Source organism: Chiloscyllium plagiosum, unplaced genomic scaffold, assembly GCF_037043375.1.
Source record: "Chiloscyllium plagiosum isolate Xiang-an unplaced genomic scaffold, Cpla_swu_hap1 HiC_scaffold_27, whole genome shotgun sequence".
NCBI classification, from domain to species: Eukaryota; Metazoa; Chordata; class Chondrichthyes; order Orectolobiformes; family Hemiscylliidae; genus Chiloscyllium; species Chiloscyllium plagiosum.
In genome coordinates, this window is record NW_028270165.1 from 88,861,799 (window position 1) to 88,888,814 (window position 27,016).

At 46.5% G+C, this 27,016-nt stretch overlaps 2 protein-coding genes across 2 annotated transcripts; both read right to left on the reverse strand.

Moving 5' to 3' along the window:
* Positions 1 to 10,540: 10,540 nt before the first annotated feature.
* LOC148144935 (uncharacterized) lies at positions 10,541 to 14,107 on the reverse strand. The gene is made up of 2 exons (XM_087975622.1): positions 13,956 to 14,107; positions 10,541 to 12,367 (listed from the first exon to the last, which is right to left on the reverse strand). Exon 2 carries the CDS (start codon positions 11,975 to 11,977, stop codon positions 11,105 to 11,107), a length of 873 nt encoding a protein of 290 aa, XP_087831748.1. The 5' UTR covers positions 11,978 to 12,367; positions 13,956 to 14,107; the 3' UTR covers positions 10,541 to 11,104.
* An 8,371-nt stretch (positions 14,108 to 22,478) lies between these two features.
* Positions 22,479 to 23,391, reverse strand: LOC148144936 (uncharacterized). The gene has a single exon (XM_087975624.1). It carries the CDS (start codon positions 23,331 to 23,333, stop codon positions 22,614 to 22,616), a length of 720 nt encoding a protein of 239 aa, XP_087831750.1. The 5' UTR covers positions 23,334 to 23,391; the 3' UTR covers positions 22,479 to 22,613.
* Between the last annotated feature and the right edge of the window lie 3,625 nt (positions 23,392 to 27,016).

Sequence of the window (27,016 nt, forward strand, 5' to 3'; positions counted from 1 at the left end):
GTCCATAGTATCCAGAGATGTGCAGGTTAGGTGGGTTAGCCATGGGAAATGCAGGGTTAGAGTTTCATAGTAATAGAAGCAGGAGTAGGTCATTTGGCCCGTCGAGCCTGCTTCGCCATTCATTTAGATCATGACTGATCTCTCCATTGTCTCAGCTTCTCCTCCCTGCATTGTTGCAACTACCCTTAATACCTTTACCATGCAAAAACCCATCTGTGTCCTGAATATACTCAATTAAGCTGCCTCTACTGCTTCCCTGGGCAGAGGATTACATAGATTCACGATTCTCTGGGAAAAGCAGTTCTTCCTCATCTCTATCCTAAATCTACTCCAACTAATCTTGAGGTCTGGTCTCACCTACCAGCAGAAATGACTGGATAGGGTAGGGTTTCATCCCCACAGTGCAATGAAATCCCACTTTCCACAAAATCTCAGATGTACTCACTCACTCAGTTGCCGTCTCAAATGAAAGATTTCATTGTAACTTCTTCTACTCCCAGTAAGGACAAAACATCTTTGAAGGCTGCTCTGAAAGTCCAGTCTTCACAATGACACTTCTGGTTTCACCAAAGACCCAGAGAGTCATACAGCACAGAAACAGACCCTTCAGTCCAACTCATATGTGCCGCCCAGATATCCTAACTTAATCTCGTCCCATTTACCAGCATTTGGCCCATGTCCCTCTTCCTATTCTTGTACCCATCCAGATGCCTTTTAAATGCTGTAATTGTATCAGGCTCCACCCCTTCCTATGACAGCTCATTCAATACATGCACCATCTTCTGCGTGAAACAAGTTGCCCTTCATGTCCCTTTTAAATCATTCCCCTCTCCCCTCAAACATTTGCTCTCTAGTTTTGCATTCACCCTATCCATGCTCCTTATACATATTTATACGGTCACCCCTGAACATCCAATGCTCCAGGAAAATATCCCTGACCGATTCAGCCTCTCTCTGTAGATCAAACCCTCCAACTCTGACAACAGCCTTTCAAGTCTTTTCTGACCCCTTTCAAAGTTTCACACCATCCTTCCTGTAGCAGGGAGACCAGAACTGAATGCAGTATTTTAAAAGTGGCCTAACCAATGTCCTGTACAGCCACAACATGACCTCCCAACTCCGATACTCAATGCTCTGACTAATAAAGGAAAGCATACAAAATTCCTTCTTCACTATTCTGGCTACCTGAGACTGCACTTTCAAGGAACAATGAACCTGCACTCCAAGGTCTCTTTGTTCTGAAACACTCTCTTAACTGTCCTGCCTGGATTGCCTTACCAAAATGCAAACATCACATTTCCCTAAATTAATCTCCATCTGCCACTCCCTGGCCCATTGCCCCATCCAATCAATTCTAATTTATAGCAAACTCTCTGTAATTCTTATTCCCTGGAAGTTCAAAATCTCCATCCCACACACACTCCCTCCATTCTGACTTTGCTGAACCTAATCCCTGCTGTACCTCATCCTGAAGGGTCTGGTTCATGCTGATTAACAGGGTCACACTCAGGGGAATCTAACTGAAACAAACAGAATACTCAATGGCCTGGACGAGTTGATGTTGGGAAGATGTTTCCATTGGAAGGAGAGACTAGCAGCCGAGGGCACAGCCTTAGAGTAAAGGGAAGACCTTTCAGAACTGAGATTAGGAGAAATTTCTTTAGCCAGAGAGTGGTGAACTGATGGAATTCATTGCCACAGAAGGCTGTGGAGGCCAGGTAACTGAGGATATTTAACACTGAGACAGAAACAGCTCTTGAGTATCAAGGGGATCGAGGGTTACAGGGAGATAACAGGAGAATGGGGCTGAGACACTTATCAGTCGCGATTGAATGGTGTGGGCAGACCCAGTGGGCTGAATGGCTTAATTTCTGCTCTTATGAATAGGAAAGGTTCAGAAATATATAGGCCAAACAAGGTAGGACTAGTTTAGTTTATGGATATAGTCAGCATGAAATCAAGTATCTGTTTCATAGAACATAGAAGAATACAGCGCAGTACAGGCCCTTTGGCCCTCGATGTTGCACCGATCCAAGCCCACCTAACCTATACTAACCCACTATCCTCCATATACCTATCCAATGCCCGCTTAAATGCCCATAAAGAGGGAGAGTCCACCACTGCTACTGGCAGGGCATTCCATGAACTTACGACTCGCTGAGTGAAGAACCTACCCCTAACTTCAGTCCTATATCTACCCCCCCTTAATTTAAAGCTATGCCCCCTTGTAATACCCGACTCCATACGCGGGAAAAGGTTCACACTGTCAACCCTATCTAACCCCCTAATCATCTTGTACACCTCAATCAAGTCACCCCTAAACCTTCTTTTCTCTAATGAAAACAGCCCCAAGTGTCTCAGTCTTTCCTCATACGATCTTCCTTCCATACCAGGCAACATCCTGGTAAACCTCCTCTGCACCCGTTCCAGTGCCTCCACATCCTTCCTATAGTATGGCGACCAAAACTGCACACAATATTCCAGATGCGGCCGCACCAGAGTCTTATACAACTGCATCATGACCTCAGGACTCCGGAACTCAATTCCTCTACCAATAAAAGCCAGTACGCCATATGCCTTCCTCACTGCACTATTTACCTGGGTGGCAACTTTCAGAGATCTGTGTACATGGACACCAAGATCCCTCTGCTCATCCACACTACCAAGTATCCGACCATTAGCCCAGTACCCCATCTTTTTGTTATTCTTCCCAAAGTGAATCACCTCACACTTAGCTACATTGAATTCCATTTGCCACCTTTCTGCCCTGCTCTGCAGCTTCTCTATATCCTGCTGTAACCTGCCACATCCTTCCTCACTGTCAACAACTCCACCGACTTTCGTATCATCCGCAAACTTGCTCACCCAACCTTCTAACCCCTCTTCCAGGTCATTTATAAAAATGACAAACAGAAATGGTCCCAAAACAGATCCTTGCGGAACACCGCTAGTGACGGCACTCCATGAAGAAACTTTGCCATCAACTACTACCCTCTGTCTCCTTCCATCCAGCCAATTCCTAATCCAAACCTCCAACTCACCCTCAATGTCATATCTCTGTATTTTCTGCAGTAGCCTACCATGGGGAACCTTATCAAACGCCTTACTAAAATCCATATATACCACATCTACCGCTTTCCCCTCATCAACCTCCTTCGTCACCTTTTCAAAGAATTCAATAAGGTTTGTGAGGCACGACCTGCCCTTCACAAAACCATGCTGACTATCCTTGATCACATTATTCCTATCCAGATGTGCATAAATCCTATCCCTTACAATTCTCTCTAAGACTTTGCCCACAACAGAAGTGAGACTCACCGGCCTATACTTACTAGGGTTATCCCTACTCCCCTTTTTGAACAAGGGAACCACATTTGCTATCCTCCAGTCTTCTGGCACTACTCCAGTAGACAAAGAGGACATAAAAATCAAGGCCAATGGCTCTGCAATCTCCTCCCTTGCTTCCCAGAGAATCCTAGGATAAATGCCATCAGGCCCAGGGGACTTATCTATTTTCACCTTTTCCAGGATTTCCAACACCTCTTCTCTACATACCTCAAAGCCATCCATTCTACTTATTTGTGACTCAGTATTCACATCGACGACAATGCCCTGTTCCTGAGTAAATACTGAAGAAAAGTATTCATTCAGTGTCTCCCCAATCTCTTCCGCCTCCACACGCAACTTCCCACTACTATCCTTGACTGGACCTATTCCTACCCTAGTCATTCTTTTATTCCTAACATACCTATAGAAAGCCTTAGGGTTTTCCCTAATCCTACCGACTAAGGACCTTTCATGTCCCCTCCTTGCTGCTCTTAGCTCTCTCTTCAGGTCCTTCCTGGCTACCCTATAACTCTCAATCACCCCAATTGAACCTTCACGTCTCATCTTGAGATAGGCCGCCCTCTTCCATTTAACAAGGGATTCCAATTCCTTATTAAACCACGGCTCCCTCGCACGACCCTTTCCTCCCTGCCTGACAGGTACATAATTATCAAGGACACTCAATAGTTGCTCCTTGAACAAGCTCCACATATCATTTACACTCTTGCCTTGGAGTCTACTTTTCCAAGCCACACATCCTAAGTCATGCCTCACCGCATCATAATTTCCCTGACCCCAGCTATAACTCTTGCCCTGTAGTACACACTTATCCCTCTCCATCACGAGTGTAAAAATCACCGAATTATGGTCACTATCCCCAAAGTGCTCACCTACCTCTAATTCTAAAACCTGGCCTGGTTCTGGGTAACGAAATCCAGTATGGCCTCACCTCTTGTTGGCCTGTCTACATATTGTGTCAGGAAACTCTCCTGCACACATTGAACAAACACTGACCCATCTAACGAACTTGAGCTATAGCTTTCCCAATCAATATCAGGAAAGTTAAAGTCCCCCATAACAACCACCCTGTTACTGTCACTCATCTCCTGAATCACCTTCCCTATCCTTTCTTCAATGATTCTAGGACTATTAGGAGGCCTGTAAAAGACTCCTAACAGGGTGACCTCACCTTTCCTATTCCTAACCTCAGCCCAAACTACCTCAGATGGCAAGTCCTCATCCATCGTCCTTTCCACCACTGTAATACTATCTTTGACAAGCAATGCCACACCTCCCCCTCTTTTACCCCCACCTCTGACCCTACTAAAACATTTAAATCCTGGAACCTGCAACAGCCAATCCTGTCCCTGTTCTAGCCATGTCTCCGTAATAGCCACAACATCGAAGTCCCAGGTACCAACCCACGCTGCAAGTTCACCTACCTTATTTCGTATACTTCTTGCATTGAAGTATACACACTTCAAGCCACTTTCCTGTTTACAGACACCCTCCTTGGAAATTGATGCCATGTTCCTAACCTCCCTACACTCCAGGCCCTGCACCCTGAAGCTACAATCTGGGTTCCCATGCCCCTGCAGAGTTAGTTTAACCCCCCCCCCAAGAGCACTAGCAAACCTCCCCCCAAGGATACTGGTGCCCCTCAGGTTCAGGTGTAGACCATCCTGTTTATAGAGGTCCCACCGTCCCCAGAAAGAACCCCAGTTATCAAAAAACCGGAATCCCTCCCTCCTGCACCATCCCTGTAGCCACGCATTTAAGTGTTCTCTTTCCCTATTCCTCGAATCTCTATCACGTGGCACGGGTAACAAACCAGAGACAACAACTCTGTTCGTTCTAACTCTGAGCTTCCAACCTAGCTCCCTGAAAGCCTGTCTAACATCCTCGGCACTCCTCCTAACTATGTCGTTGGTGCCAATATGGACCACGACTTCGGGCTGCTCCCCCTCCCGGACCCGGAAAACACGATCAGAGACATCACGTACCCTTGCACCTGGGAGGCAACATACCAAACGTGAGTCTCTCTCGTTCCCACAAAACCGCCTATCTGTGCCCCTAACTATCGAGTCCCCAATTACTACTGCTCTGCTCTTCTTCACCCTTCCCTTCTGAGTAACGGGGACAGGCTCCGTGCCAGAGACCTGAGCCCCGTTACTTACCCCTGGTAAGTCATCCCCCCCACAAGTATCCAAAACGGTATACTTGTTCTTGAGGGGAACGGCCGCAGGGGGTCCCTGCACTGGCTGCTTCCTCCAAGTCCCCCTCACTGTCACCCATCTATCTGCCATCTTTGGAGTTACTACCTCCCTATAACTCTGATCTATGACCCCCTCTGCCTCCCGAATGATCCGAAGTTCATCCAACTACAGCTCCAGTTCCCTAACACGGTCTTGGAGGAGCTGGAGATGGGTGCACTTCCTGCAAGTGTAATCGGCAGGGACGTCGATGGCATCCCTCACCTCATACATGTTGCAGGAGGAACATTGCACTGCCTTCACTGCCATCCCTCTAAAGCTAACTTTTATTTTTAAAAAAACTGGGTCTAAAGAATACAACAAGCAAAATTCAGCACTTCCTCTCCGCGCTTTTAAAGGGGGAAAAAACCTACCCAGGTAAGCTTACACTAACTGCTTCCGGGTCTCGGCTGCCCCTCTGGTCGTCGTCACTTCCCCCTGGTGCTCCCGCTCTTTCTGTGAAGAGAGAGTGAAAGAGAAAAAAAAAACACCGCTGCCCGCTACCGGTAAGCACTTTTAAAACCAAACGGTCTTACCTTCGCTGCTGCTCGCACTGGAAAATGTGTGCTGTACGATTCTGTAACTGTTCTTAAAACCATTTTTTTCCTGTTCCCTCATAACCATCCACTTCATTGTTGTTCAAAAATCAGATGAACTCAGCCTTGAATATATTCAATGACTCCCTAACCGCAGGAAGGCCCCACCCCACTTCTGAACTCAATTCCTCTTGCTAATACACGACTTGCCCTGCTGACTGCTTAGTGCACCTGTCTGACAACGGGTATTGACTGGTGTAGAAAGACATTGAAACCTCTTTGTACATCCACATAACATTCCTGATGAACAGCTCGTGTCCAAAACGTCAACTCTCCTGGTCCTCGGATGTTGTCTGACCCGCTGTTCTTTTCCAGGGCCACACTTGTCAACTCTGATCTCCAGCATTTGCACTTCTCACTTTCTCCATATCCCAACATGTCACATTAAAACAATGCACCTCCTTTCTGCTTTCTCACAGCAAAGGCTATATTATCACATTGTGGTAATGCATTTGCCATGTGTTTGCCAAGTGAGACACAGATCTAGACCAACATTTCTAGACAAAAAAGTGAGTACTGCAGATGCCGGAGATTAGAGTCGAGAGTGTGGTGCTGGAAAAGCACGCAGGTCAGGCAGCATCTGAGGAACAGGAAAATTCCTGATGAAGGACTTTTGCCCGAAACGTAGATTATCTTGCTCCTCGGACGCTGCCTGACCTGCTATGCTTTTCCAGCACCACACTCTCGACCAATATTTCTACACTCTGTCCCCTCCCTGAATTCACTCCCTTTCCTTTCAGTTGTTGCAAGTCAACAATTGAACGCCAGAATTAAAAAAAAGTGGAACAGATGTCGAGAAAAGAGAGTGCTGTACTCACAGTTGTTGGACAGAGGAAGAAAGTTGCAGTTTGGGGTAAAGCTCAATCTTCATTCAGAGAGACAGGAGCAGCAGCAGGGGCTTCAGAAGCTCATTATCCAACTTCCGCATTCAGACAATAGCGGTGTTCTGATTGGCAGGAGGACAAGACAACTTCCGGTCCTCCCGAGTTCCTTATTGGTACATCAAAAGTAGGTCATGAGTCGTTTGTGTGTACAACCAGGAGCATGCACAGTCTTTTGCTGACACCAGCGGACATGCGCAGTGCTTGCTGACACCGAGGGGCAGGTGCATTATGCTCTTCAGAGATGCTTACGTTACTGACAGATTTGAAGTGTCCAAATGCCAATCAGAGGAAAAAAAAGTTGAACCACAATTTTTTCCCCCCTGTGGCTCGACATTGTATATCTTTTGTATATATTTTGTATATCTTTTCCCTCGGTTAGGGGAGTCGCAAACTGGAGGGCATAGGTTAAGGGACCAAAGGATGAGAAAAAACGTGAGACATTTAATTTGCCTCAAGAAATGCCAGAACTAGAGGACATTAGTTTTGGGTGATCGGGGAAAGATTTAAAAGGGACCTAAGGGGTAACTTGTTTCACACAGAGGATGGTAAATGTATTGAATGAGCAGCGGGAATGGAGGCTGGTACAATTACAACTTTTAAAAGGCATCTGGATGGGTGTACGAATAGGAAAGTTGAAAGGGGTTTGGGCCAAGTGTTGGCAAATAGGAGTAGATTAATTTAGGATATCTGGTCGGCATAAACCAAACTGTTTCATTCCATGCTCCATGACTCTATTTCTTCATAATCAGAACCAATTTGACAATATTAGAATGGGCAACTCACCCCTTACAGCCTGTCCTCAACTGTGACCAGACTGCACATTTTTCTACGCAAGTTTCAGAAAGATGCCTGCAGCTTTTTTAAAAATAGAATTGAACATGCCGTAATGTTGTTTCTGAGTAGCTATTCTCAATGTTAAAGATCAGCCATTTCTTGTGCACCCCCATCTCCCAGGTAGAGTTATCACCATCTGTCTCTCTCTCCTTAGAAGGGCTTGATACAGCGAACAAAGCGGGATGGAGGCATGAGAAATAATAGGTGGTGGGGAAAGAGAATAGTTGGGGGGGGGGAGGAGCTGAGGGTGGGTGTCAAGAGAGAGAAAATGGACAGGGGGACAGAAAGAGAATGGACAGAGGACAGTGACACTACAAATCCCACCTTTCCCAGGACCATAGTAATCATTTTTCAATATACAAATGGCTAAAGCAGTAGAATCACATAATCCCTGCAGGCCATTCAGCCCATTCACCTCACACTGACCTTCCAAACAGCATCCCACCAGACCAACCCACTTACCATACAACCCTGCAGTTCCCCATGGCTTACGCACCCGAAAATGCATATCCCTGGACACTTCAGCACAGATGATCCACCCTAAACTGCAGATCTTTGGACTGTGGGAGGAAACTGGAGCACCTGGAGGAAACCCACGCAGACACAAGGGGGACAATGTACCAAAGTCGCCTGAGGCTGGAATCAAACCCAGCACTGTGAGGCAGTAGTACTAACCACTGAGCCACCATGCCACCCAGAGCTTTGATGTTCTGCTTTGTTTTCATAGCTTCTGACTTCTCATGCGCCCTCAGCAGAAGCTCTGCCCTCCTGAGATTTGTGGACCACACCCACTGCAGCCTCCCATTCCCACTTCTCCTGTCCTGAGCACGTCAGTTCCTGAACCTGGTGCCAGACAGACACTGATGCCATCTGGCCTCCTGCTGCTAACTGCAGAGAAAGACGACAATCACCTGTCAATATTCTGCCCCTTACTCCCAACGCCCCCCCCCCTCCCACCACTCAGCCAGGTAGCTCCTCCCCGCTGCCCAATCTCAGATCCCCTTTACCTCTGTGATTCACACTCTCACCCTTCTGACCCTGTCCAATGACCTAATCAGAAGGCTCTGTCCAGAAGGGAATGACCATCTCCTGGAATAAAGTGTCCGGTTAACCTTCCCCGTGACATGTCTGCAGCCTGGCTTCCAACTCCATCTCTCTGAGCCAAAGGTCTTCCAGCGTGTGTTTACCCTGAATCACAGCATCCAGAACCTCCCACCTTCTGCAAAGTGAAAGACAAGTCTCACCCTGCCCTCTCCAATGTGTGAGCGTGTAGATTAGATTTGATTCCCTACAGTATGGAAACAGGCCGTTTGGCCCAAAATGTCCACACTGACCCTCCAAAGAGTAACCCACCCAGACCCATTCCCCTCCCTATATTTACCCCTGACTAATGCACCTAACACTGTGGAATTTAGCATGGCCAATTCACCTGACCTGCATATATTTTGGATTGTGAGAGGAAACTGGAGCACCCGGAGGAAACCCATGCAGACATGGGGAGAATGTGCCAACTCCACATAGACAGTTGCCCAAGTTGGGAATCGAACCCGGATCCCTGGTGCTGCGAGGCAGCACTGCTAACCACTGAGCCAGCATGCCACCCAGTAACTGATTAATTGTTTCTACTGGCCAAGCAGAGGCAGATAGCCAGGTTTGGAACCCATGAGGACGGTCTCAACCGGGACCTTCACTACACTTAACACTGTCTCTCACTCCCACACGCACACATACACACCCAGTCACGCAGACCCTCTCTCACACATACACCTCCCACACTCAAATCCATGCACACACCTTCTCACAGGCTTCTACTCCATTGCATCGACACACTTTATCAAGCATGCACATGCAAACACACACACTGTCTCTCTCATGCGCGCACACACACACAAACCTATGCAGTGAATTTGCATTTGCAGATACATTGTGCTATTTGAGCAAAACACAATCTGCAGGCAGTCAATCTATGTAATATTTTATAAATTCCTACTTTGGTAATAGAACATATGTACTCAAGACTGGGATACAGACAGACTTGAACCTCACACCTTTCTTGCATTGTCTGAGCTGAGAGGTCACCTAATTTTATAAAATCTTAAGTCATCGGGAGAATGTGACTTAAAAGTAGTTCTGGGATATACATGTTAATGAACCGAAACCTGCAACCCATTCTAAAAGATGAAAGACTGAACTGCAACTGGACTGGTTCAGGAAATCTTATCAACTGCATGACACTGTAATGTTTTGCGATAAATTCTATGTCTTATGATCCTGCTCAACAGCTACCTGATGAAGGAGCAGCGCTCCGAAAGCTAGCGCTTCCAAATAAATCTGTTGGGACTATAACCTGGAGTTGTGTAGATTTTAACTTTATCCACCTCGGTCCAACACCAGCAACTCCACATCATTTCTAATTAACACACCCACACCTCCTGGTGCTGCCAGTAAACTTTACAATGCCGATAAAACGACACAGTACCTGCACTCCTGAAATATTTGCAATTTCCAACGATACTAGCTACTCATTCACTGCTCCATCTGATACACGACATTGGAAACTTAGTGCAGGAGACTGAAAGAAATCAACAGGTTTAAAACAAAAACCATTTGAAGCTCAAAGCCTTCAATGAGAGTCTGAGCGTGGCGGTAAGTTCAGGTAACCCTTTATTGTGACCCAACTTTGTTACAGCTTCAGATTCCCCCCAGCAAAAAGGCGTGGAAAAAGTAGCTTTTTATTTAAAAACAGCTCAAAGTCAAAGCGCACACACTCCCTTTCTTAACCTGTAGGAAGTATTGTCTCATTCAGCAATTTCAACGTATACTCTGTATCCAAGTAGGTTTCTCCCTGTTCATTTGCTGGGGAGAGGGAGGGGCCCAGTGGGGAAGAGAACAGAGTGGGGGAGGAAGGGTGGGGAGGAGGGAAGGCAGTGTAGAGTCAACCATAGGCCAGACCGGGTAAAGGATGCAGCTGGGACGACTGAGTGAATCTTTTCCCACAACGGCAGTTTCCTTCCCGAAAAATGACGTGAGTGAATCAGATGGGGGTTTTCTTCCCCCTCCCCCCCCCCCCCAAAAATGGCTTCATCATTAGACTTGGAACTCCAGATTACTGACTGAATTCCAATTTCACCATCGAACCCGGGAGGCCCTGGAACTGGGTTAATACTCCAGTCGATAATGGCACTCAGCCGTCACTCCTTCAATGCCCCTGCTATGGCACGTGAACTTGCTGGTGCCTCTGCAGGTGGGAGAAGCAGGTGAACACCTTACTGCACCTGGGGCAACTGAAGGGCCTCTCCCCTATGTGGACCTGCTGGTGTTTCTGAAGTGTGATCGCCTTGGTAAAGCACTTCCCGCACTCGGGACAACTAAAGGGCCTCTCCCCCGTGTGGATCCGCTGGTGGGTCTCGAGGTTGGAGGCCCGGGCAAAGCCCTTCCCACACTCGGGGCACCTGAAGGGCCTCTCCCCGGTGTGGGACTGCTGGTGTCTCAGCCGGGCAGAGGCCTGGGTAAAGCACTTCCCGCATTCACAGCAGCTGAAGGGCCTCTCCCCTGTGTGGACCCGCTGGTGGGTCTGCAGGGTGGAGGAATCGCTGAAGCCTTTACCGCACTCTGGGCAGCTGAAGGGCCGCTCCCCTGTGTGGAGCCGCTGGTGGATCAGCATGGCAGAGGCCTGGGTAAAGGCCTTCCTGCACTCGGAGCAGCTGAAGGGCCTCTCCCCTGTGTGGACCCGCTGGTGGGTCAGCAGGTGGGAGGAATCACTGAAGGCTTTCCCGCACTCGGGGCAGGAGAGTGGCCTCTCCCCCTTGTGGATTCGCTGGTGCCTCAGCAGGGCGAAGGAATTGCTGAAGACCTTCCCACACTCGTGGCAGCTGAAAGGCCTCTCCCCTGTGTGGACCCGCCTGTGGGTAAGCAGGGCGGATGCCTGGGTAAAGCCCTTCTTGCACTCGGGGCAGCTGAAGGGCCTCTCCCCGGTGTGACTGCGCCGATGAGTCTCCAGAGCAGACGGGGCACAGAAGCCTTTCCCACAGTCGCCACATTTCCACGGTTTCTTCACGGGGCGGGATTCCTCGGGTTTCTCCATGGCCGAAGCTTCAGCTGCACACAAACGTGGGTACAGCCTCACCCTGCCGTGAATTCCTCTTTCCAGGCCGTATAACTGTTTCAGGCTCCGTGCTCACTGCGCTGCAACGTAGGGTCTCTCATCCAGTCCCACTGATTCTGAAAATGTATTCAAGCCGGAAGCAAACGCTTTGCTCCTTCTCACAGAATCACAGTCAAAAATCGTTGCAATCCCGATGTCCCAGTGTCACTGTCAGACATTGATGTGAAAGTGAGGACTGCAGATGCTGGAGAGTCAAGAGTTCAAAAGTATGACGCTGGAAAAGCACTGTAGGTCAGGCAGCATCCAAGGAGCAGAAGAGTCAATGCTTTGGGCGATTTTGAAATTTCCGTCTTCAGATCTTCAAATACTCTGTAAAAGGAGATTACAAAAGTCATTACAATTAGTGCAATGTAACAATTCTGAACAATTCTACTTTCTGCAGATTATACTTTTCTTTTGTTATTCCACAAAATTGAACGCACCATCCCACTCTCTCTCCCCCTCTGTTCTCACTCCGCTCTAATTCTCCTCAAGGTGCTGATTCAGGATCTTACAGATGCAACAAACATAGAGTCATAGAGATGTACAGCATAGAAACAGACCTGAACCCAGGGAAAAGCCTGTCTATTTAACCTATACATGCCCCTCATAAATTTGTAAACCTCTATAAGGTTATCCCTCAGGCTCCAAAACTCCAGAGAAAACAGCTCCAGTCTGTTCAGCCTCTCCCTATAGCTCAAATCCTCCAACCCTGGCGACATCCTTGTAAATCGTTTCTGAACCCTTTCAAGTTTCACAACATCTTTTCGTTGGAAGGAGACCAGAATTGCACACAATATTCCAACAGTGTCCTAACCAATGTTCTGTACAGCCGCAACATGACCTCCCAAGAGTTCAAAATTAACATGAAAGAAGTCTTCGATAAGCATTTGGTACTTAAAGTTTGACAAGGCACTGATGAAATGCATCCAACAATCTTGAAGGAAGGGACTTGGAGGAGGTGCCAGAAGACTGGAGAATTGCAAACATTGCAGCCTGGTTTAAGAAAGGTTGTAAAGTTAATCTCAGCAATTATAGAGTCATAGAGATGTACAGCATGGAAACAGACCCTTCGGTCCAACCCGTCCATGCCAACCAGATATCCCAACCAATCTAGTCCCACCTGCCAGTTTAAATTTGGTGGAGAAGCTTCCAGTAATACTTATTCTGGTCAAAATTAGTAGCCACATGGAGAAAGGTGGATTGATTAGGAAGAGTCTGCATGGGATTTATGACGGGGACACTGCATTTAACTAACTTGTTAGAGATTTGTGAAGACGTTACAGGCTTGATAAGGATAACGCTTCAGCTCTCCTCTTTGTTATCCATCCTGGCTATCTTGGGGAGCCTGGTACACCTATAGCCTTGACATTATTCTGAATGGCATGCGTTTGAGGCGATTAAAGCACCAAAGTGTGACTTCAGATTACTTGGCTACATTGGTGTCTCGGTTTTGCTATCCTATCTTTCCCATAAAGGCTGACAGAACAGGCTGTGTACAGGAGTCTGCTGGACAACACCCTCATTAATCAAAAGAGAAAGAGCTATTGATTCAGCACCTCAGTAAATCTTGAAACAGTCTTGGCTCCTATGCACATGTTGGGATACATGAAAGGAGATGTTTATATTTTGCTTCTGTACTTAGAATTCATAAATTGAAGCCAGTGTACATTTTTAAAATCTTCAAGATTAAAAGTACAGAGGAGATCAATATTATACAACAATCCAACAACCCCGTCCCAAGACAACAGGCGCCTGACCCTCACAAAGCTGGCGGCCGGTTGCCCGGGCAACCCGAGAGCTCCTTCGCCGGTGAAGTAAACACTGAGCCTGTGGGGCTTCTATTGGAGGCCTGAGGCCTCCCCCTAGGAGTTTATAAACTCCCCAGTCTCCCTCCTCCCGCGGGTCCCAATCCTACCCTGTCTCACTGTCTCCTCTCCCCGGGGGCAGGAGCCAGGTCTTGGCGCTCGGGGCCTGGCGACCTCCCCGGGATGTTCCTGAAACCTGGTCCTGTTCTGAAGGAGGATCCCCGGACCCGAAACACCTCCTCACATTCCTCCCGACACGAGCTGCCGGACCTTCTCAGCTTTTCCAGAGGCTCCTGTTCTTGTTCCTTCAGCCGCCGGCGCCATTCCTCTCCCACACTCAGTAACACTGTCTTTGGCCCATTGCACATGCGCCAACTTACAGGTGGCGTGGTCCAGACGGAGTCGTCACCAACTGAGGGGCGTGGCTGGGGGAGCCCTCCAACCAATAGGGGACAATGGGGGTTGGTTTTCCCCGCCCCCAGCCTGTTCAGGAATGTTACTCCAGACCTTTGGAAAGCTGAAACATCAGGAAACTTCCAGACACAAACAAAGGGATTTTCAAAGATGAATAGAAATAGGTAAGGTAAATTACGAAAGAAGGTAAAAACAATGAAATTATGAAAGAAGCCTAGCATAAAATATCAAAAGCTTCTGTTGGTCTGCCAAAGGGAACAGAGTCGCTAAAGTAAATGTTGGTTCCTTGGAAGGTGAAGCAGGTGAGTTAATAAGGGGAACACTGAAATGACAGAGCTGCTAAATCAATACTTTTCCTCAGTTTTCACGTTGGAGGACAGCAGTACCATTCGTATTGGAACGAGCAAGTCAAAGGCTCTAGAAAAGGTAGAACTTAAACAATCAACGTCGATAGGTACACTGTTAGGATTGAGGGCAAACAACTCCCCTGGGCCTGATGGCCGACATCCTCGGGTACTAAAGGAAGTGGCAGTGGAGATTGTGGATTCATCAGTTACAATATTCCAAAATTCCCTGGACATGAGAAAGATTCATTGAGTTTATTTAATACAGAGATAGGTAGGTTCTTGATTGTCAAGGTGATCAAAGAAAGCGGGAGAATGGATTTGGGCGGCACGGTGGCACAGTGGTTAGCACTGCTGCCTCACAGCGCCAGAGACCCGGGTTCAATTCCCGACTCAGGCGACTGACTGTGTGGAGTTTGCACGTTCTCCCAGTGTCTGTGTGAGTTTCCTCCGGGGGCTCCGGTTTCCTCCCACAGTCCAAAGATGTGCAAGTCAGGTGAATTGGCCATGCTAAATTGCCCGTAGTGTAGGTAAAGGGGTAAATGTGGGGGTATGGGTGGGTTGCGCTTCGGCGGGTCGGTGTGGACTTGTTGGGCCGAAGGGCCTGTTTCCACACTGTAAGTAATCTAATCTAATCTAATTTGAGAAACGTTTCAGCCATGATTGAATGGCTTAGTTTCTGCTCCTATATCTTAGGATCTTATGGTTCCAGTGGATTGGAAAAATGCTAATGTAATGCCTGTATTCAGAAAGGGAGGCAGGCAATATGTGGGAAATTGCAGACCAGTTAGTTTAACATCTGTTGTTGGGAAGGTGTTAGGGTCAATTATCAAGGAAGCAATATCAGGACGTTTGAAAAGTCAAAACTCTATCCATCAGAGTCAGCATAGTTTTATGATGGGCAAATCAGATTTGACGAAGTTCTTCACAGATGGAACAAGTGGATAATAGGGATCCTGTAGATGTAATATATCTGGCTTTTCAGAAGGCATTTGCTAAAGTGCCAAGAAAGCGTTAACTCGCAAGGTTAGATCATATGCGATATGGGCTGATTTATCAGCTTGGATAGGTGGCTGGCTGATGGGCAGAAGACAGACAGTCCAAATTGATGGCTTTTTTTTCTGGATGGCAAGAAGTAACTCGTCAGGTGCCACAGGGTTGGGTCCTTGGACCCCAGCTATTTACAATCTACATTAGTGACTTGGATACACGTATAAAAGGCTCATTTGCCAAATTTGTGGATGACACATAAATAGGTGTGATGGTAAATTGCAATGAGGATATATGAACCTTACAAATGGATCTGGATAGGTTAGGAGAGTGGGCCAAAATGTGGCAGATGGAGTTTAAGGTGGATAAGTGTGAGGTCATGCATTTTGATCAAAAACAAAACCAGCAAAGCAACCTATTATCTAAGAGAGGGTTTGGGGTGATCTGGTGCAGAGGGATCTGGGTACCCTCATTAATGAGTCACAGAAAACTAGCATGCAGGTATAGTAGATAAGTAAGAAAGTGAATGCAGCATTCGCTTTTATCGCTAAAGGAATAGAACATAAAGGGAAGGAAGTGTTGCTGCAACCAAACATAGCATTGCTGAAACTGCACCTCGAGGATTGTGCCCAGTTTTAAACTCATTTCCCCTTATATGGTTATGGTAGGGGATTTAACTTTCCAACCATAGACCAGGACTGCCATAGGTTTAAGGGTTTAAATGGAGAGGAATTTATTGAGCGTGTTCAAGAAAGATTTCTGACTTAGTATGTGGATATATCTATGGAGAAGGTGCAAAACTTGACCTACTCTTGGGAAATAAGGCAGGACAGCTGACTGAGGTGTCAGTGGGGGTGCACTTTGGGGCCAACGACCATAATTCTCTTAATTTTAAAATAGTGATGGAAAAGGAGAAACCAGATCTAAAAGTTGAAATTCTAAATTGGAGAATGTCTCATTTTGACAGTAATAGGCAAGAACTTTCAAAAGCTGTTTGGGGGCAGATGTTTGCAGGTAAAGAGATGGCTGGAAAATGGGAAGCCTTCAGAAATGAGATAACATGAATCCAGAGACCGTATATTCCTGTTAGGGTGAAAGGAATGTCTGGTAGGTGTAGGGAATGTTGGATGACTGGAGAAATTGATTGTTTGGTTCAGAAAAAGAAGGAAGCATATGTCAGGTATAGACAGGATAGATTGAGTGAATCCTTAGAGTATAAAGGTAGTAGGAGTATATTTAAAAGGGAAACCAGGAGGGCAAAAACTGGACATGAGATAACTTTGGCAAATAGGGTTAAGGAGAATTAAGTGTTTTTACAAATACATTAAGGACAAAAGAGTCACTGGGGAGAGAATATGGCACATCAAAGATGAGCAAGGCAGCCAATGTGTGGAACTACAGGAGATGGGGGAGATACTAAACAAGTATTTTGCATCAATGTTTACTCTGGAGAAGGACATGAAAAATATAGAGTGTAGGGAAATAGATTGTAACATCTTTAAAAATGTCCATATTACAGAGGTGGTGGTGCTGGATGTCTTGAAACACGAAGGTGGATAAATCTCCAGGACCTGATCAGGTGTACCAGAGAACTCTGTGGGAGGCTACGGGAAGTGATTGTTGGGCCCCTTGCTGAAATATTTGTATCATTGATAGTCACAGGAGAGGTGCCAGAAAACTGGAGGTTGGTTAACGTGGTACCACTATTTAAGAAAGGTGATAAGGAAAAGCCAGAGAACCTGAAATCGGTGGTGGGCAGGTTGTCGGAGTGAAACCTGAGAGACAGGGTTTATACATAATTGGAAAAGCAAGGACTGATTAGGGATTGTCGGCATGGCTTTGTGCATGGGAAATCATGTCTCACAAACTTGATTGAGTGCTTTGAAGAAGTAACAAAGAAGATTGATGAGGGCAGAGCAATGGACACGATCTATATGGACTTCAGTAAGGTGTTTGACAAGGTTCCCCAAGGGAGACTGGTTAGCAAGGTTAGATCTTATGGAATACAGAGAGAACTAGCCCTTTGTATACAGAACTGGCTCAAAGGTAGAAGGTGGTGGTGGAGAGTTGCTTTTCAGACTGGAGGCTTGTGACCACTGGAGTACCACAAGGATCGGTGCTAGGTCCACTCCTTTCTGTGTTTTTTATGCAAATGATTTGGATGTGAACATAGATGTATAGTTAGTAGGTTTACTGATGACACCAAAATTGGAGGTGTAGTGAACAACGAGGAAGGTTACCTCAGATTACAATGGGATCTTGATCAGATGTGCCAATGGGCTGAAGAGTGGCAGATGGAGTTTAATTTAGATGAATACGAGGTGCTGCATTTTGGAAAAACAAATCAGAGCAGCACATCTACACTTAATGGTAAGGTTCTAGGGAGTGTTGTTGAACAAAGAGACCTTGGAGTGTAGGTTCACAGTTCCTTGAAAGTGGAGTTGCAGGTAGATAGGATAGTGAAGGTGGTGATTGGTATACTTTCCTTTATTGGTCAGAGTATTGAGTATAGGATTTGAGAGGTTATGGTGTGGCTGTACAGAAGAATGTTTAGGCCCCTTTTGGAATAAGTGTATAATTCCGGCATCCTGCCTCTTGGAAGGATGTTGTGAAACTTGAAAGGGTTCAGAAAAGATTTACAAGGATGTTGCCAGGGTTGAAGGATTTGAGCTATATGGAGAAGTTGACTAGGCTGAGGCTGTTCTCCCTGGAGTGGAGGCAGCTGAAGGGTGACCTTAGAAGTTTTATAAAATCATGAAAATCATGGATAGGGCAAATAGGCAAGGTCTTTTCCCCCAAGATGGAGGAGTCCAAAACTAGAAGGTATAAGCTTAAGATGAGAGGGGGAAAGGTTTAAAAAGGAACTAAGGGGCAATGTTTTCATGCAGAAGGTAGAGTGTTATGGAATGAGCAGCCAGAGGTAGTGGTGGGTACAATTACAACATTTAAAAAGGTGTCTAGATGAATAGTTCATATTTAGAGGAATATGGAGCAAATGCTGGAACTTGGAACTGGGCCAGATTGGAACATCTAGTCGGCATGGATGAGTTGAATGAAGTGTCTGTTTCTGTGCGTGTGACTCTATAAGTCTATAACTGCTATGACTGAAACTAGACCTTTTTTACTGATAATCTTCCTGCTGGATTTTTTTTAGTGCACCCAGTTTCAGTCGATTTCTGGTGGGAAAAATTGGCATATGTCCTGTATCCTGGAAATTCTGAAAAATAAAAATAAATAATTCTCTCTGTGAATGGTACAATCCACACCCAATGATGTGAATGGTACAATCCTCTCCTCCACAACCCTCCACCTTTGAATGATGCAATCGTTCCCCTCTGAATGGTATAATCCTTTACTCCCCCACAGCCATTAAGGGTACAATCCTCCCAAATCTCAATGGTACGATCCTTTCCACACCACCCGGAATGAATGGTACAATCCTCCCCCTAAGCTGAGATTCCCCAATCCCTTTCTGTTTCACATTTCCGAAGCCTTTCCCATTTTGAGAACAGTCTCTGTTTCTGGTCTTCCCACCAAAGTGCATAACGTCAGACTTTACCACATTGTATTCCATCTGCTCCTTCTCTGACCATTCTCCTGGCCTGTCCAAGCATTCTCAGCATGGACCCCTTTGGAACTCCAAAGACCCCTTTATGCCAACTCTCTGCCTTCTGCCAGTCAGCCAATCCTCTATCCGTGCCAGTAACTTGCCCCTCCACCAGGGACTCTTATCTTTCTTAGCAGCCTCCTGCGCTGCACCTTGTCAAAGGCCTTCTGGAAATCCAAATCGCTCACGTCCACTGGCTCTCCCTTTGTCTAACTTACTCACTACCTGCACAAAGAATCCTAATAGATTTGTCAGACATGACCTCCTGTTGTCAAAGCCATGCAGACTCTATCCTGTTTTAACATGCACCTCCACATACTTCCCACTCTCACCCTTCATAAAACCTGTTAAGTTTACCCATTTTTACCATAAATACGTTGTTCTGCTCTTTAAAATGAATTCAAATTTAAAGATTTCATATTATGTATGTACACTACCTTTGCCCTTCATAATATTTAGCACAAGGTATGAAACTGACTGTGACTGCATCAAGTAAAGGAGTTAGTAATAGTGAGAAAGGAGTGGCTAAATATCTAAACCTACCCATGCAACAGTCAAGAAGGCACAACAATGCCTTTTCTTCCTCAGGATGCTCAAGATATTCGGCATGTCCACAATGACACTCACCAACATTTACAGATGCACCACAGAAAGCATTGAATCTGGGTGCATCACGTCCTGCTACGGCAACTGCTCTGCCCAGGACCGGAAGAAATTACAGAAGGTGGTGTGCACAGCACATTCCATCACGGAAGCCAACCTCCCACTCATGTAATCCATCTACACTTCTCGTTGTCGTGGAAAGGCTACCAACCTCAAAGACCCCTCCCACCCCGGGAATGATCTCCTGCACCATCTTCTGTCAGGCAGAAGATACAGAAGCTTGAACACATGTACCAACAGATTCAAGAATAGCTTCTTCCCTGCCATTATTAGATGCTGAATGGTGCTCTCCAATTTGAAATCTAATGTTGCTTCTGCGCACCTCTTGTGCAGCTGTAACCCTGTATGCCTCACTCTGTCTAAGCGCAGTATGACCTGCATGTCCTTGGTTTGCTCGGATCTGACTGTACTGCTGATAAAACAAAACTTTTAACTCTACTTAGGTACATAGCACAGTACAGGCCCTTCGGCACTCGATGCAGTACCGGCCCTTTATCCTACTCTAAGATCAGACTGACCTACATACCATTTATTGTACTAACTTTCATGTACCTATCCAAGAGTCGATTAAATGTCCCTAATGTATCGGACTCTACTACCACTGTTGACAGTGCATTTCACACAGCCACCACTATCCGAGTAGAGAACCTACTCTGACATCTCCCTGAAACCTTCCTCCAATTACCTTAAAATTATGCCGGGAGTGTGGTGCTGGAAAACCATAGCAGGTCAGGCAGCAGCCAAGGAGCAGGAGAATTGATGTTTTGGGCATAAGCCCTTCATCAGGAACGAGGCTTGTGGGCCGGGGGTGCTGAGAGATAAATGGGAAGAGGGTGGGGTTGGGGACAAGGTCGCTGAGAATGCCATAGGTAGATGAAGGTAGGTGTATGGATGTGTGTGTGTGTGTGTGTGTGTGTGTGTGTGTGTGTGTGTGTGTGTGTGTGTGTGTGTGTGTGTGTGTGTGTGTGTGTGTGTGTGTGTGTGTGTGTGTGTGTGTGTGTGTGTGTGTGTGTGTGTGTGTGTGTGTGTGTGTGTGTGTGTGTGTGTGTGTGAGTGAGAGAGAGAGGTGGGGGTTGGGGTGGCAAGATGATAGTTCGGAGGGGGTTATGGTGCAGATAGATAGGAAAAAATGATGGACAGGTCAGAAGGAGCAGCGCCAAGTTGGAGGCTTGGGACTGGGATAAAGTGGGGGAGGTGAGGAAACTGTTGAAATCCACATTTGTCCTGTGGGGTTGCAGGGTTGCAAGGCAGAATATGAGGTGTTCCTCCTCCAGGCATCGGGTAGTAACGGTTTGGCGATGGATAGGTTGGAGAAGTGGGTGGAGCTGATAGATTGAAAAGTTGATGGACAGGTCAAGAGGGCGTGCTGAGTTGAAGGCACGGGACTGAGATAAAGTGGGGGGGGGGTGGAAACTGATGTCTAGCATCTGCAGTCCTCATTTTCTCCTCCTTAAAATTATAGACATTTGTAAGGGGCATGGATAGGGTGAATACCCAAGGTCTTTCCCCAGGTAGGGGAGTCCAGTACTAAAGGGGCATAGGTTGAAGGTGAGTGGGGAAAGGGATCTGAGGGGCAACATTTTCACGCAGAGGGTGGTGCGTGTATGGAATGAACTGCCAGAAGTGGTGGAGGCTGGTACAATTCCAACATTTAAAAGGCATCTGGATGGGGATATGAATAGGAGGGGTACAGATGAACATAGGCCAAATGCTGGCAAATGGGTCACTAGATTCATTTAAGGTATGGACTGAAGGGTTTGTTTCAGGCTCTACAACTCTATGACTATGTCTACATAGTTGAAACCAATTTCACAAAATGAGGAATAGGTCATTCACCCCTTACAGCCTGTCCTGAGCTGTGGCCTAACTGCACATATTCCAGTGCAAGTTTCAGAAAGATTTCAGCAGCTCTTAAAAAATTGAAATGCGTTTAGACTTCAATGATGTTTCTGAATATATCATTTTAGCTAATCTCAATTTTAAAGATAAGAGTTTCGAGTGAACACAGCCCACACCTCCCAGTGCAGCCAGTAATCTTTACAATGTTGATGAAACGATGCAGTACCTGGACTCCTTAAACATTTACAATTTCTAACGATACTAGCTACTCATTCACTGCTCCATCTGATAAACGACATTAGAAACTTAGTGCAGAAGGCTGGAAGAAATGAGCAGCTTTAAAACAAAAAACCATCTGGAGCTCAAAGCTTTCAATGAGAGTCTGAGCCCAGCAGTAAGTTCAGGTAATCTTTATTGTGACCCAACTTTGTTACAGCTTCAGATCCCCCCCCCAGCAAAAAGATGTAGAGAAAGTAGCTGCTTTTTAAATAGCTCAAGGTCAAAGCGCACACACTCCCCCGCCACACTTTCTTTACTATCGGTCAGCACAGAGTTGTTCCTTTGTAATTGGATCCTTGGTACAGACTTAACCCGTGGGGCCGGGAACGGGGGCAGTGTGGAGTGAAACAGACTGCTGTGGGTCTGGAGTCACGTGTAGGCCAGACCAGATAAAGGATGCAGCTGGGACGACTGAGTTAATCCTTTCCCACAACGGCAGTGCCCTTCCCTAAAGAGGGCGTGAATCAGATTGGGGTTTTCTCTCCCCTTCCCCCCCACCCACAGAAAATGGTTTCATCGTTAGATTCTGACCGTATTCCAATTCCGCCATCTGCCGCGGTGGTATTCAAACCCAACAGATCCCAGAACTGGGTTAATAGTCCAGTCGATAACGGCACTCGGCAGTCGCTTTGTCAGTCCCCCTGCGATGGCACGTGAAGCCGCTGGTGGCTCCGGAGGTGGGAGGAGCGAGTGAAAGCCTTCCCACACTCAGGGCAGCTGAAGGGCCTCTCCCCTGTGTGGACTCGCCGGTGGGTCAGCAGCGAGGAGGAATCGCTGAAGGCCTTCCCGCACTCGGGACAGCAGAAGGGCCTCTCCCCCGTATGGACTCGCCGGTGGGTCAGCAGGGAGGAGGAATAGCTGAAGGCCTTCCCACACTCTGAACATTTGAAGGGCTTCTCCCCCATGTGGACCCACTGGTGCCTCAGCAGGGAGTAGGAATAGCTGAAGGCCTTCCCGCAATCAGGACAGCTGAAGGGCCTCTCCCCTGTGTGGACCTGCTGGTGGGTCAACAAATTGGAGGAACGGCTGAAGGCCTTCCCACACTCGGGACAGCTGAAGGGCCTCTCCCCCGTATGGACTCGCCGGTGGGTCAGTAGGGAGGATGAATCGCTGAAGGCCTTCCCACACTCAGAGCAGCTGAAAGGCCTCTCCCCCGTGTGGATCCGCTGGTGCCGAAGCAGGGCAGAGACCTGGGTAAAGCCCTTCCCGCACTTGGGACAGGAAAACGGCCTCTCCCCGGTGTGGATGCGCTGATGAATCTCCAGGTCAGACGGAGTACGGAAGCCTTTCCCACAGTTACCACACTTCCACGGTTTCTCCATGTCCAAAGCTTCAGCCACAAGCAAACGCATGTACTGCCCCTCACTGCTGTGAGTTCCTCTTTCCAGGCCGTATAACTGTTTCAGGCTCCACTCTCAGTGTGCAGCAACAGTAGGGTCTCTCATCCAGTCCCACTGATAATGAAAATGTACTGAAATCGGAACTAAAAAGCTTTGCTCCTTCTCACAGAATTGTAATCAAAAATCGTGGCTGTCTCAGTCGATTGAGAGACTGTCAGATATTGACGTGAAAGCGAGGACCGCAGATGGGGGAGAGTCAGTGTTGAAAAGTGCGGCGCTGGAAAAGCACAGCAGGTCAGGCAGCATCCGAGGAGCAGGAGAGTCAACATTTCAGGCATAAGGCCTTCATCTGTTCATTTTGAAACTTTTGTCTTCGGATCTTCAAATACTCTGGAAAAAGAGATTACAAAAGTCATCACTGTCAGTGCAGGGTAGAAATTCAGAACAAGCTATTCTACTTTCTGTGGAGCATTCTTTTTTGTTATTCCACAAAATTGAAAGCAACATCCTTCTCTCCCTCTCCCCCTCTCTGTTCTCACTCCGCTCTAAGTAATTCTCCTGAAGTGCTGATTCAGGATCAGAACAGCAAAAACGTCAAGATTTACATATTGGATAACTCCACCTGAAAGTTAACATCTTTCACAACATTGGGATACTGCCGAGAGTGAGCAGGTCTGATGTTGGGAAGCAAAACAAAATGTGTCAATTCAAGATGAATCGGGAATGCAGCTTGAGGAATAACCAGACACGTCAAGGTATTAACACAGACACCAGAGAGAAACTGAACAGAAGAGATGTGGCAAACATTAGTAGAAAGCCAGAGTCATTAAGATATACCGCACAGTAACAGACCTTTTGGTCCAATTAGACTATGCTGACCAGATATTGTAAATCAATTTAGTCCCATTTGCCAGCACTTGGCCCATACCCCTTGGCCAATCCACCCTACGTTGCACATCCCTGGACACTACGTGTAAGTTAGCATGGCTAACCCACACAAACCTGCACCTCCTTGGGCATGATGGGTACTTTAACATGGGCAATCCACCCTCACCTGCACATCCCTGGGCACTATGCATAATTTAGCATGGTCAATCCACCCGAACCTGGGCAAAGATTAAAAATCACACAAACCCGGGTTATAGTCCAACAGGTTTATTTGGAAGGACCATCGTTCGGAGCACTGCTCCTTCATCAGGTGGTTGTGGAGAATAAGACCATAAGGCACAGAATTTATGGAAAGACATTTGTGGCCTACCACTGAAATGATATATCGGTCAAATCTGGATTGTTAAGTCTTTCATCTTTTAGAATGGATTGCAGGTACCATTAATATGTAAATCCCAGAACTTCCTGTAAGGCACCCTCTCAAGATAACATAAGGCTTTACAACAAAAGGTGGCATCTCAGCTCAGACAATGCATTAAAGGTATGAGGTCAGAGTTTGCCTGTATCTCAGTCGTGAGTCAGACTGGTTCTATTTTCAAAGCCGGAATTTATAAAATATTATCTGGATTGACTGCCTGCATGAACTGCCGAGTCTCATCCACCAGCTGAAATGACTGGATAGGAAGGGCTTGATCCCCACAGTGCAATGAATTCCCACTTTCCACCAAAATCCCAAATATCCATGCTCACTCAGTTGCTCTCTCACAAATCAAATATTTCATTGTAATTTCTTCTGCTCCCAGTAAGGGCAAAAAATCTTTGAAAGTTGCTCTGAAAGTCCAGTCTTCACAACCACACTTCTGCTTTCACCGAAGACAATTAGTCATACAGCATGGAAACAGACCCTTTGGTCAAACTCGTCTGTGCCAAACAGATATCCAAAATTAATCTAGTCCCATTTGCCAGCATGTGGCTCTTATGGTTCTAAACCATTCCTATTCATGTACCCAGCCAGATGCATTTTAAAGATAATTGTACCAGCCTCACCACTTCCTCTGGCAGCTCGTTCCATATGTGCACAACCCTCTGCGTGAAAAAGTTGCTCCTCAGGGCCCTTTTAAATCATTCCCCTCTCACCTCAAACATATGCCCTCTAGTTTTGGACTCTCCTACCTTGGGGAAAAGACCTTGGATATTCACCCTATCCATGCTCGTTATAAACCTCTATATGGTTGCCCCTCAGCCTCTGATGCTCCAGGGTAGTTCAAACCCTCCAAGTCTAGCAACATCCTCGCAAATCTTTTCCGACCCCTCTCAAAGTTTCACAAGTTCTTTCCGAAAGCAGGGAGACCAGAACTGGACGCACTATTCCAAAAGTCACCTTACCAATGTACAGCCACAACATGATCTCCCAATGCCTATACACAATGCTCTGACCAATAAAGGAAAGCATACCAAACACATTCTTCACTATCCTGTCTACCTGCGACTCCACTTTCAAGGAGCTATGACCCTGCACTCCAATGTCTCTTTGCTCTGCAACACTCCCCTTCACTGTGCCAGTCCTGCCTGGATGGCTTGACCAAAATGCAAAACCTCATTTCTCTAAATTAAACTCCATCTGCCACTCCTTGGCCCATTGGACCATCCGATCAATTCTAATTTATAGTGAATTCTGCTTCCTCTCTTATTCTCTCAAAGCTGAAAATCTCCATCCCACACACTCTCCCTCCGTTCTCACTTTGTAGAACCTAATCCCTGCTGTATCTCATCCTGAAGGGTCTGGTTCATGCTGTTTAACAGGCCCACACTCAGGGGAGATCTAATTGAAACATTCAGAATACTGAACGGCCTGGACAGAGTGGACGTTGGGAAGATCTTTCCATTGGGAGGTGAGACTAGGGCTCGAGGCACAGTCTTAGAGTAAAGGGAAGACCCTTTACATTGGAGATAAGGAGAAACGTCTTCAGCCAGAGAGTAATGAATCTATGGAATTAACTGCCACAGAAGGCTGGGGAGGCCAGGTCACTGAGGATATGTAAGACTGAGATAGATAGGTTCTTGAGTATCAAGGGGATCGAGGGTTACGGGGAAAAAGCAGGAGAACGTGGATAAGAAACTTAACAGCCACGATTGAATGGTATGAGCAAACCCAATGGGCTGATGGCCTAATTGCTGTTCCTATATCTGACGGTCTCTTGCTGTCCTGGACACAAACTGCATGAATCCAAGTAAGATTCTGTTAATCCATTTTTTAAGATTAGAATCAGTCTAACCGTTGTGGTACAGACAGCCTCACACAGGGAAACTCACACCTTCAATACGTTATCTGGGACAACATGATACCAATTGGGAATGTAACTTTTAAAAAAGGTTTTGCTATTTACATATGAAAGAACTAAAACCAACATGGTTATTCTAAAAGAGGAGAGACTTAACAAATAACCCAGGTCTTTTTCAATATATCATTTCAGTTACATCCCACTGTAAACTTTTGCTATAAATTCAGTGTCTTACAATCTTATTCTTCACAACCACCCGATGAAGGAGCAGCAGTCTGAAAGCTAGTGCTTCCAAATAAACCTGTTGGACCATAACCCTGTGTTTTTGATTTTTAACTTTGGACACACAGCATGAGAATTGGGAGCAGGAGTTGGCCATTTGGTCTTTGGAGCCTGAACCAGCATTGAACAGACCATAACTGGATATGAATCTTCCAACATCTCGGTGGATAGGCTGGGACTTTCTTCACTGGAGCACAGGAGGTTGAGAAGTGACCATATAGAGGTTTATAAAATCATGAGAAG